This window comes from Strongylocentrotus purpuratus, unplaced genomic scaffold, assembly GCF_000002235.5.
Source record: "Strongylocentrotus purpuratus isolate Spur 01 unplaced genomic scaffold, Spur_5.0 spur5_scaffold_5, whole genome shotgun sequence".
Taxonomy (NCBI): Eukaryota; Metazoa; Echinodermata; class Echinoidea; order Camarodonta; family Strongylocentrotidae; genus Strongylocentrotus; species Strongylocentrotus purpuratus.
In genome coordinates, this window is record NW_022145611.1 from 12517072 (window position 1) to 12529285 (window position 12214).

The 12214-nt window shown below is 36.1% G+C and overlaps 1 protein-coding gene across 2 annotated transcripts; it reads left to right on the top strand.

The window, feature by feature from the left end:
- Positions 1 to 100: 100 nt before the first annotated feature.
- LOC755333 (vicilin-like seed storage protein At2g18540) lies at positions 101 to 7835 on the top strand. Of its 2 annotated transcripts, none has more exons than XM_001189437.4 (6): positions 101 to 292; positions 2288 to 2794; positions 4494 to 4577; positions 5272 to 5382; positions 5861 to 6047; positions 7562 to 7835. In XM_001189437.4, the coding sequence occupies exons 2-6, from the start codon at positions 2417 to 2419 to the stop codon at positions 7792 to 7794; spliced, it is 993 nt and encodes a 330-aa protein (XP_001189437.1). In that variant the 5' UTR covers positions 101 to 292; positions 2288 to 2416; the 3' UTR covers positions 7795 to 7835. The 2 variants fall into 2 exon arrangements, with proteins under 2 accessions (XP_001189437.1, XP_030855208.1); XM_030999348.1 differs by having other exon boundaries at positions 107 to 213.
- The last annotated feature ends 4379 nt before the right edge of the window (positions 7836 to 12214 follow it).

The window sequence follows — 12214 nt, forward strand, 5'->3', positions numbered from 1 at the left end:
AAGTATTTTCCAGCAAATTTTTGTCTGAAAATTACTTCAATTGTGCTGAAAAATATATATTTATAATTATTTTGTTATACCGAAACACCTAAAACAATAATGGAATCGTCCACATTAGCTAACTTCGCCAAGTTGGAGTTAACGAAAGTTTTCTCAGTAGCACCGTATTCGTCGAAATATTACTATTTGCGGAATGTTGTGTGAACTTCATCGGTAAACATTCATATTACATAGATATTGAAGTATTGGTCTCGTCAGATATAGTATCTTCATCGTGTGAAATCATTTAGAGGTAAGATATTTTGAAGGTTGTAATGTGATCATCCATGATGACTTTTAGTTTAGTCCGAGTCTGATGAACGTTCCAGCGCTCCACGAGCTTCAAGTCCCCGAGCCTAGCGGACTAGCCTATCCCACAAATCGCTAAGCTAAGCTGGATGGTTTTCTGTGCATGATCATGATGTTCTCTATTTCTATGATGTTCTCTATAGTTCTACATGTATATCTAGAACTTTGTTTGCACCAACAGATATTTAGTTGATCTAGACTTGGCCGTGGTTCTTTCATTCATGTTTGTTAAAGTTAATAAAAACTAGTTTAAAAGACGGATCGTCACGACGTCAGTGACACACGGCTGATTTGATTTGATTTTGAGTGAGACTGAGAGATTGTCTCCCAAATTGTTTTCGTTGTTGTCTTAGTTTATAGGCGTTTGTCATTCAGAAGTAAATATTTACGCCTCTTCCCTTAATTAGGATTTTTTCCCCTTAAAAATGTCTAGATTTACTTTTTTTAATACACTAAAAAAGTTAGGGGTCTACTCACTACACTAGATCTAGACTAGGTCTAGGAGGATCTAAAATCAACCTAGCTAGACTAGATCTAGATCTATAGATATAGATTGGGATAAATTGGATTTTTTAAAAGTTAAACTGTTTATGTTGAAGAATTCAGTGGCTGGCGAACTTTATTTTATCTACCGGTAGACCTATTTACTAGTCTTGTTTCGGTAGGGTGGCTCCATCAGTAGTAACATACTGTTTTCCACTGAGGCCCTTCTACATTGTATACTGCCATTATTGGAGACTTGGGCTAATAATAGATCTAAGTAAAGGCCTAGATCTATGCTTACAAAAATCAAAGGAAACAACAATGAGATATTTTTTCTCTACCAAATTTTTGTCTCTCTAAACTTAAAAGGTTTTGTGTATGGATCATATTATTATTAATAAAAAGATATGAAAAAAGTATGATGGATATGGAGTGACCAAAGTGCAAAGATTTTAAAGATATTAGGAAGTGTGATATTTGATCCATGATTTCTCATATTCTACACAAATTTATTCATTTAAATTATTACCAAATGGACTGCAAAGATTTTGTCTCTGAGTAAGTTTTTGGTTCCTCTTTTCATTGGCCATATCAGGATAGCGATTTAAGGTCATGCGCAAACTATGGTCACACCACCATACAACTGTAGATGGTCAAAAGGGTAATACTTCATTAGGAATGTGCTTAACTGCTTATCATATATTTATTTTGAGCTGAGGTACAGTAATCTCTTTCCAGCAAATGTAAATAAATGAAATTGGTATTACAAATAGTAATAATAGGCTATCAAATACCTTGACAAAGTCTTTTAATTTTGAGAGACAGTTTCCCAAATATCGGCTGTCAGATACAATCCCAGTTAACGATTAACATTGCATTAGATCATGTCTTAAGTCTTAAGTCCTCTAAATGCTAAGTCCTACATTTGATATAACGAAAATTGTGCATACCATTTTTGGTAAGTAATAAAATCATTAAATGCATCCAGTCAAGGTCTATCAAAACTCTTCTATGATATTATGGCTTCATGCTTGTTTAGTTTGAGTTTGACTTTGACTAAACTTGTATTGTGTATTAAAGTTTGTTGGATAGTTCTGATTTGAATAAGGGGCCAGGGCAAAGCAATTGTGTAGAGAAGATGAAAATCTCCATTCATACAGTACAGCGTAGATCAATATTTTGATGAGTAGATCTACATGTATATGCACATTGTAGATCTCAAACATCAAGTTTACTTTTTCCCAATTTATGTGAAGTACATCCAAGTCCAGAGATCTAATAAAATCATTAAATTCATGAAGTAAGAAATAGACTTAGAGCCAGGTCTATCAAAAGGCTTTAAATCGACCCCTGTTGTTTTATGCATTGTTATACCCAGTTGGTAATGGAGTAAAGGAGGGTTACCAGGTACGTATCTAGATCTATGCACTTTCAATCCTTTCTTGTTCTTTTGCAGGGTCTACAGTTCTACACATGTGTTTCTAATTTCATCGTAACGTGGCTCTCACTGGTCTTCTGAAACATAAAAGAACTGTCGGAAGAATAGATGTAGTTTTCAAGATCTGAAACAGCTTTCCAGTACGCAATGGGGTGTGGAAATTCCACTCCAACGAACAGCAAGAATAATTCACTAGCAACTCTTGACAGCAACTCTAGACCCGGAAGCAAGACTGCTCCAATCAACAAAAGCCTCGAGTCAGTGCTTAGAGACAATGCGGAGCACAGAGCAAACAGTCGTACCTCTGGCAGGGACAGTGGCATTGACAGTGCCAAGACATCAGACGGTCGTAGGAGACAGGCTGCCAATCAAGAATCAACCTCACAATCAAACAATAACGAGACAAAGTCGTCCAGTGAGCCGCGTGTCTCGCCTACAAAGGCTTTGGCTTTTGAAGTGATGGTAGACCATGACAAGGATCAAGGGGAAAGTATTATTGCCAGGCATCCACCCAGGAGATTACAGGTGAGTTGATTGTTGTTGTATGTATTCATGAAATAAAGAGCACGAATTGTACACTTGTGGAATGGTTGCAAATTGAACTGTATTCAATGTTACCCAAAGTATTGAAAAAAATTGAATCATTAATTTGACATTTCCTTAGGGAGATAGTCATCTCCTTTTTGGTGCATGGTGTGCAATGTTTCCTATTTGCACTGATTGCGTTTTTTTTTTTTTTGTGGGGGGGGGGGGGGAGATAATATCAGAACTTTGCCATATACATATACTGTATGTGTGAAAAAGAGCAGTGAGCCGGTGACCATATTATTTTAATTCCCATCCTATTAATGACATGTACAGATGTAATACGATCAAGAATGTTGTCATAATAACTATGAATAGAATATGAATATACATGTATTTTGGTTTATTTCTCTCTTCATGCATCTCAAAACTGCCATCCATTTTGATACAAATTGGTCTGCATTCATGTTATTCAAACTGTTGCACAATTATGCCAGAAACCTCTTGGGTTTTCATGGAAATAAATGGTCATCATTTCCAGACTTCAAAATACACGTTGGATCCATACATTCTGATCCATTCATGTGGAAAGTTTGTGGTTTCATCTTTTCCCTTGTTTTAATACTGCAACCAGAAACAACTTTAACTTGTTTACTTTGCAGGCCATTAGTTCCTGTCTGCAATCTTTTTTTATTTTTTATCAGTGGCTGATACTTGGTTTCTAAGGGTGTGCTTGCTTAGCAAACAATGTGTGTGTGTTTATTAGAAGAGTTTGTCAAACAATGACTGAATTGAACAGAGACTTGTCAAGAAACCGATAGGTGTGGGGTTCATCTGGCTTGTGTGAGCTGGGGACTGTTTCACAAAGATTAAGATTGATTTTAAGTTGGACTTCAATATGACAGGCTGTTTATGTCACTGTTTGCTTCCACCATTATGAACTTTAAGTAATATCATTCCTTCAATAATGAATTATCAAAAAATAAAAGTTCTGTAGATTTGTGACCATGATTTGTACGTCCCTTGAGAGACCAATGCCAGTGAACGGTGAGAGCATACAGTGGCACGAATGGCCTGCCATAGTTACGTCCAACTTAAAGTTGATCTTAGTCTTTGTGAAACACCCCCCAGGTCAAGTATCCAATGTGTGTACTTTGCTTATGGTAGTCAAAGTCATTTTATTTTTGTCGAAAAAGATGATTTTGATTTGCATTTACGTCTCTGAGACATAAATGGGTATATTTTGAAAGTATATAGTGAGATAAATAATTTCCAGCCACCTTTGTTCAAAAATAAAAATTGTGAATACCGAGATTGATTGATAAAATACATGTAGTCCTAGTTCACAATATTTTAGCTCAAATTTCAAGATAAAAAAAATCAATGTCCAATACTTGTAGTCTAAACTTTTGTCATTATTTACATTTGAGGCTCGTTCAGATATGAACCTGCAAAACCACAGTTGTTTTTAAATGATGAAATAAAGTGTAATAAGCTTCCCTTTTCTGTATCTAACATTTAGCTCAGTAAATGCATGCAAGTCCTTTGTTGCGTGCAGTTGTCATTCATTTACAAGTAAAAGGTCGCGGCAGCTTTTTTGCGGTAGTTTACCTCACCATATCTGAACAAGCCCTTACTCATAGTCTCATGCACAGTACTCTATTCCCTCGTCATTTTCCATATTTCTTTTTACCTACAGAAATTGGAAATGAAAAGGGAACCAACTCTTACTGCGGATATGATTGAGGAAAAACTAATGGAGTCTGAGGAGAGAAGGAGACAGGTATGACAAGACATACACTTTGTATGATGTCACAGAATGATGTTTTTTTAAAGATATGCCCAACTTTCTCCCCCCCCACCCCTAGCTCCCTCCCTCCCCCACTAAAAATGTTTGAGGGAAATATAATGGAGACTGCAGGAAGAAGAAGACTAGTGTGACAATTAAGACATACAATGTGATGGTATGATGCTGTTGGTTTAATGGATTAAGATATGCTGAATTTTCACCCCCCCCCCCCCCCCACACACCAGAAAATAAGTAATCTTGAGGTGAGACTATACAGTAGGGACTGCACCACTTGTAAACGGTACCTATTGGTTCCCCATGATCCCCTCTTTCTAATGTTAAGTGAGAGCTGATTTGATGAGATAATCACCAAGCTGTCCGTGAACACGCAGGGAGGTCTAATCCCTCCTGGCCAAACTAGTGCAGTTAGGCTTTAAACAAAGTACCCAATGCACATGCATGGCCTTAAAAACATTATCCAGATCCTCTGCAAAACAAGCAATTACAGGACTTTGAATACTGTAACAGTAATTAAAAAAGGAATAGTAGGATTTTGTTCCCTATTTCTTTTTTTAAGGGGGTATCATGTGTACCTTTATCAACAATGTAGTTCAACTGCAAAAGTCAAGCATGCAGTGCACCCAAAAGAATCTAGATCAACTGCAATACCAATGTCATTTCTCTTCAGGTCCTTGAAGAACGAGGTCAGAGTTCAAAGAGGTCATCTAGGAGGCGGAAAGAGCTGATACTTGCAAGGCAGTTTGGTAACATTCAAGACAGTGCAGAGCATAGAGAGAAGGTATGGTTCCATTGAACAATTGTCATCTTATTTGTTACTAAATGGAAATTGTCTTGAAACATTTAGAGACATAGATGAGATTTTATTTTCTTCATGTCAATTTACTTAAAAATGGGAAGGTTAGTGTGAATGTGGACTACCGTAAATAGGTCCCAATCTTTGATACATTTATTATCCAGTAATCCATTCCAAATGAGTCGATTCAACTTTCAGATATTTTATCTGGTATTTCATGTTAGGATGGGACATCAAAAGACAAAAACACCCTAAAATTATTGCTTTTATTTCCCTTGCCTAATTGAATGTCATTAGAGGTTGATTTGTTGATTGATGGTTTTGTGTATTATGATAATTTGATTGATGATGTTTAAATACATTAATATCACACCCATGCATACCAGAACTCCAGGTTTCCTTCAATCAAAGTGTCAAGGGTAAATCGTTGTAAATCCTTTTCTGTTCATGTCCAAACAAATAGCTTGAAGAAAAGATTGACTCTGCCAGCAAGAACCGTTCCAAGGCTCAGGCTGATGTCGTTGCCAAGCAGAAGAAGAGAGAACTGAGAGCCAAGCAGGCCAAGGAGAGGGCTAGGAGGATGAGGGAGGAGGAGAACGAGGAGAATCACTTTGATGTGGAAAAAGACGAGACTTTCAATGCAGAAGATGGTGAGTATGTAAGCCAAGTACAGTGAAACCTGTATATAAAGACTGCTCAAAGAAGACAGGAAAAAGGGGTCTTTATAGGCAGGTGGTTTTGATATGAAGGTGGTCTTCTTCATGTACCAGTTCCTGTACATCAAGTTTTCAATAAAAGATGATTTTCAATAAAAGATAATATTCAAGGGAAACAAAATGTTCTTCGATCTTTATGAACATGTGGTCTTTCTATACTGGTGATCACTGAAGCAGGTTTGACTGTCTGTATTATGTTTAAGATTTATATTTATGTGCATACAAGTAGGAATCCATATTTAGCCGCTATTTGAATTTCTTCTCTTTTTGAAAAATGTAAAGAAAGTTCCTCCATAGAAGTAACAGAAAACTTTGTCATCAAGAGGATTGGATATTTTGAGAACTACACGATAAAATTGTTACCATGAACAGTTGGTTGTAGATTGGGAGGTTTCTTTGATGCAGGCAGGAAGTTTCGCCTTACAAACGACAGTGGGCAGCTGCTCTTTTATATGTTTTTCTTTGAACAAGGTGTTACAAAAATGAAATTTTGGTAGATACATACATATATGTTGACTGTGCGGGTTATCTTAATGAGCTCTTTGATGTATTGGTAAGGCTCATGTTTATCTTCAGGTGTCAAGCTTCAATTTTTATTCTATTCTGTAAAAGAAAAAAATGATCAAAACATATATGCAAATATGACTTTTTAAAAATCACATGCACATAAATTTATACTTATCTACATAAGTAAATGAAAGGATTTATTCAATTCATGTGTTGTCTAATTTTAACTAAGCTGCCTTTTTAGTTAGAGAGCTGCTTGGCCAACAGGTTCTGTAGCCAAATAATAAAAACAAATATGAATACATAAACGATAAACATTTGAATTACACATAGTATAAGGTATAATAAAATGAATAAAGCAAGAAAAAAGAGTACACATAACAATTACAACAACAAAAACAGATAGAAAGTTAGAAATGAATTCAATGATGTCAAAGAATGTACAGAAGGCTGCAATAAATTCCTTTTAATGGAGCCTTGGTAATGAAAACATCTCATAAATTATTGTGTTCTGCATTTATCACTATAATGAACATGGTAATTGCATGTCTGATACAAACTTTTATTGTTCAATTACTATCACCACCACAATATGTAGTGTGATTCACACTACATATTGTGGTGGTCCATTCTCCTTAAAAGGAAAAATTAATACAAAATATATTTCCACAATTATAGGTCACTTGCTTGTTTGACAGTCAGTTTTGGTCAATGTACATTGAATTATCATATCCTTGTATGCAGTGACAAAAATACACGGGGGCTTGGGGTGAATTAGCCCCCAAAATGCCAAAAATAGCCCCCGAAAGTCATAAAAGAGCCCCCCAAAATTTGCATAGAGTTTAATGCAAAACAAATTAAAGAGTGTTATTTTTATGCAAGCAAGCTTGAAAAGTAGCCCCCCAAATTTTTTAATTATTTTTTTCTCTGCGTTTGTACAGATGTGGACTCTTGGTTGGATGGTGATAACAATGCTGGCCTTGGATCTGCATCCACCACATCAGAGAGGATCTATAATGGTAGGAGTAGTCCTACCAAGAAGGTACATAGCAATGGACCAAGGGTCGACAAGAGCCTTGACTATGCTTCAGACTCTGATGACAATCAAGGATGGACAGGCAATGCGTATGGCGCAGGTCAGGCAGCAGGGAAAGATGACTTCTTTGACACGTAGGAAACATGTGGAGGGTTATGTTTGACTTCAAGCCCTGTGAAGAAATACAAAGCTAGAGACATGGAATAGACAAGATCGAGGCTGGATCGATGTAGTTCAAACCTCAGTGATACCATCACTGCATAGGTTGGAATGGCAGTCAGCAGTTACAGTTCCTAGCTTCTTTAGAAACATGTGACTACTTGGGTTTAACCTGAGGTGCCATGAAGAAGATCAAATAGATTAGAGGTAGACAAGGGCATTGGTCATTGCTCACAGCTCATAGGAGAACAAATGCAGCTACCACCAAAGTCTAAAACACATAATACAGGTCAGGCAGTAAATAAAAGGGACATCTTTGACCCTATGAAAGCACTTGGAGTCCTTCTTATCACTGGAATGAGAGTATCTTCATTCCTTACTCATCTGGGACTTTGATCTTTCCTTTAGTACAGCTCTGGAAAAAGACAGTGGCCCCTGATTTTATCTACACACACTGATGGACCTTGACATTTACATATATGCAACTAGTAAAGATGATATTTGACAATGCTAAGTCTGCCGTGAGTAACTTTTCAGTAGCCTGAAATCAGTAGCCTATAGCAGAGCCAGGTAACATTGGAGCACCTTGAGCACCTTACTTGGTGGATATTTTATTATTAGTATTATGTATACATATTACATTCCCATATGAATGCAGCTTTTCTAGTGTCTATTCAAGCTTGTGTAGAGGATTTTATGCTCTAGCTTGACCATTGTGCAGAATCCGTCCATTTCATTTTTGCTGTTAATATGGTGCTATGAATGGTGTACATACTGTCCAAAGAGTTTGCTCGGCCTAACTTTATTTGAAGAGGCCTTACTAGTATGTAAAGATACATCAAATCCATCTTTACAGAGACTGTAAAAATAGTGAAAATATGATGGATTTTAGTCATTCAAATACATGTTTTCTTTTTCAATTACGTTCTGTGAATTCCACATTACCAACTGTTGCTGAAGATTGTGTGTTCTCATCAGTACTTCTGTTTTGATTAAATCGATAGACAACATTTGTGTACACACATATTTTCTGTAGTTCTTTCCAAACCACAGGTAGAAACGTAAAGTCTGTAAGGTCAAACAGTGAAACCTGTCTATAAAGACCACCCAAGGGAGACAAGAAAAGTGGTCTTCATAGGCAGGTGGTCTTTATGTACAGGTGCCTATAGTACACGTTTTAATGAAAAATAATTTTCAAGGGAAACAAAAAATTTGGTCTTGGTAGATAGTTGGTCACTAAAGCAGGTTTGATTGTGTTACAAGCTTTGGTAAGAGAACAACAAAAACAAGTTAAATTTTGCTGATGTTTTATAACAAATCTTTAATAAAGATTTGCATTCAACTCTGAATAATAAAGATTTTTAAATACCGGTAGACAGAAGTTCCATGCTCAACTGCTCTTTCTGCATGAAATATTTCAGTGAAGAGATTTAAAAAATAAATATATACAGGTTTACATATATATATTTACATTCAGGCTGAATTCAAGTTTAGCTGCAACGGATAGCCTTGCAGTCGAGAGAAATAGTACTTCAGTTCAGTGTGGTCTTTCTAGAATGATATTTCCTACTCCTGCCTGCAACTCTTTGATTCTGATCCGTTTATCATCTTTCATTCTGTATACAAAATAATACATTTTACATTAGTTTGAAATGTAATGTAATGGGATATAATGAAAGATATATTTTCTCTCTTGTGTCAATCCGTGCATATTAAGTTGCATTGACTGCAGCCAGCTCTCCATGCTTGCACCTGGCTGAGGAAACGATGTGCTTTGTGGATGTGTCATATTGCCGGGAGGATTTTGTCGGTATTCAAAGCTTCTCAGAAAAATCTATGCAAGCAGGTGGGGTTGTTTATGATTCAAGGGAAAATACTTTGTAATCACAGATTAATATTGCATGCAATTTAGGATGAATAAATTAATTTGAATCTAAAATGAGGATAATGATGATATGTAAAATCACTTCCTAAATTGGGTATATAATTTTGATTTGTGTAATGGTGATTATCATTATCATTATCACTAGTGTGTGGATATGAGTAGCATTTTTAATATTTAAAGTGCATAGGGTACATTATATAGGGATTGAATATAGATCACAATTGCACTGAATAATAGAGTATCCACATGACAAATATCAGGAATTACCACACATGTGAAAAAAAATATTGTATTTTGATTAATATTATTTTTTCTTCCTGTGTGCCATTTATGAGAATACTTGCAATTTTATGTTAAACCAATATACAACATACAATACACTTGATGATGACACTTTGTACTTAGACTGTTGTAACTTCAATATGCGCAGTATTCTTCTCTTTTTTTGGGGGGGGGGGGGCGGGGCATTTTAACAATATCATATCAGATTAGCTACCGGTAAATAAAACTATTTTAGCTGAAAGTTTTTATAACACTCTTGTTTTATTAATACTTTTATTTGGGAGATGATGTATATTAAGTAATTAGATTTTTATACTTGTTTTCATTAATGAGTTCTTGAAGAAAAAGAATTTCAGTAGATGAAAGAGTAAGAAATCAAAGTCTTCCAAAAACAAATATGATGTGGTTTAAGTGAAAGCGTTCCATTTAAAGTCTATTTATATACTTCTGTTTGGACCAATTTTTTGTTTTGGGACATTTCATGTGATTAACATGCATTTCTAGTTAGGTGTATACATGTGGGCATTAAATCCCATCATCAAACACAGAGTTAATCCAGTTCCAGCCTCAACATTGGTGGTGCCTGTCTATGTATCCGTTCTTCGACAATGAACATTACTCTGTAACATATTGTCATTTGTATTCATATTTTAGATAAAGTGGGGTAGTAAATTTAGGGGGTAAAAGAATGAAACCATGAACATGCTTTTTTTTTCCTTCTCAACTCCTTGTGAATGTACTTAAATGTGCCATATCACTGCCTTAATCCATATAGCAAGTATTGATATGCCATACAAGAATTATCAATACTAAATAAGTAAGATATTAACTTTATGAAATTCTTTGTGGCATATGGTCCATAAAAGTACTTACCCGGTACTTTTGTTGTTTAATAGTGCTCAAAAATTGTATGTATTTTGAAGGAGGAGCTGAACACATGTACATGTATATTTACAAAAATGAGTCTCTGTGTAAATTGCAAATGAAATGGATAGGAGCTACTAATACGTAGCCTTGATATTTTTCTAGTATGTGTCGAGTGAAACATATAAGATTGAAAAACAAACTCAATATATACTTTGTGTGTGCCATGAATAGCATTCATGAACAAGATTTTATCATATAAACCATATATATTTAATTTGAGGTTGTCCTATATTGATGCATGCATGTGCTGTATTATACAGAAGTGTGTGAGTGACTTTTCCATTATTTTATGAGAAATAAATAAACATATTTGAATGTATATAAACTTTTAAAATGTCTGTAGTTGTGTCTTATTTTGGTTGTTGCTTAATGATGAAAAGTTTGAAAGGAAAGATTAAGCAAATGTGCACAGTGTAAACATATAGCAAAAAGAGGGAGAAATAGGAGGAAGGGGGAGGGAGAGAGGGAGAGAGATCGAGGGAGAGTGCGCAAGAAGGGGGTGATCGATAATGATAAAAGAAAAACACTGACAATATCCTTGGGTCAGAATGATAGGAAGAGGACTTTCATAAATTATGACGGATTATAAAGGATATCTATTATGTTTCTAAATTTAGAAAGTGAAAATAACTTCAATAGGACTTGCTTTCCATTTCCCGTCTGTAACTTAATTGTTCATTATTTCTCTAATTCACCTACCAGGTATGACGTGCCTGACCATTGTCGATGAAAAATACTTCGGGGAATGAGGGTAGTTTTATTATTCTGCATTCAGAAAGTGTTACAAAATTTGCTCGGCACATATTTTCCTGTTGACGGTAAAGAACTAATTTGAATCCATTTTAAAGTTTTTTTTGGTGAAAAATTATCATCTTCTTTATGAATTATAAGACATGATCAACCGCATTACCCGAGTACCGGTCACCCTCCATGCAGTCCTTCCCCCACAAAATTGTATTGAACTTTCTCCCTCTTTCTCCCCCCCCCCCGGTCCTCTCCCCTCGATCCCCCTTCTCCCTCCCCCCCCCCTCTCTCCCTCCCCCCCCTCCTAGCTCTCTCCCCCCCCCCCCCCTCCTAGCTCTCTCTCCCCCCCCCTCCCCTCTCTTTCCCCCTCCCCCTCTCTCTCTCTTTCTCTCTTTCCGACACGTCAGGTGCTAATATTTCTCCACCTCCCCGCCAACCACTAATTATTATGTTTGAATAGTCCATCATCACCCTCTGTCCTTCCCATAACTCGGTCCCTCATACCCACCCATACATGCACCCCAACCTCCAAACAGAATATTTCTTCCCATACCAGAAAAA

What these genes read in the sequence shown, in the direction of transcription:
- LOC755333 (XM_001189437.4), top strand. Translation starts at nt 2,417, where the DNA reads ATGGGGTGTGGAAATTCCACTCCAACGAACAGCAAGAATAATTCACTA. An exon ending in ATCCACCCAGGAGATTACAG is followed by an intron (nt 2,795 to 4,493) that starts GTGAGTTGATTG and finishes TTTTACCTACAG; the next exon opens with AAATTGGAAATGAAAAGGGA. An exon ending in GACTTTCAATGCAGAAGATG is followed by an intron (nt 6,048 to 7,561) that starts GTGAGTATGTAA and finishes GCGTTTGTACAG; the next exon opens with ATGTGGACTCTTGGTTGGAT.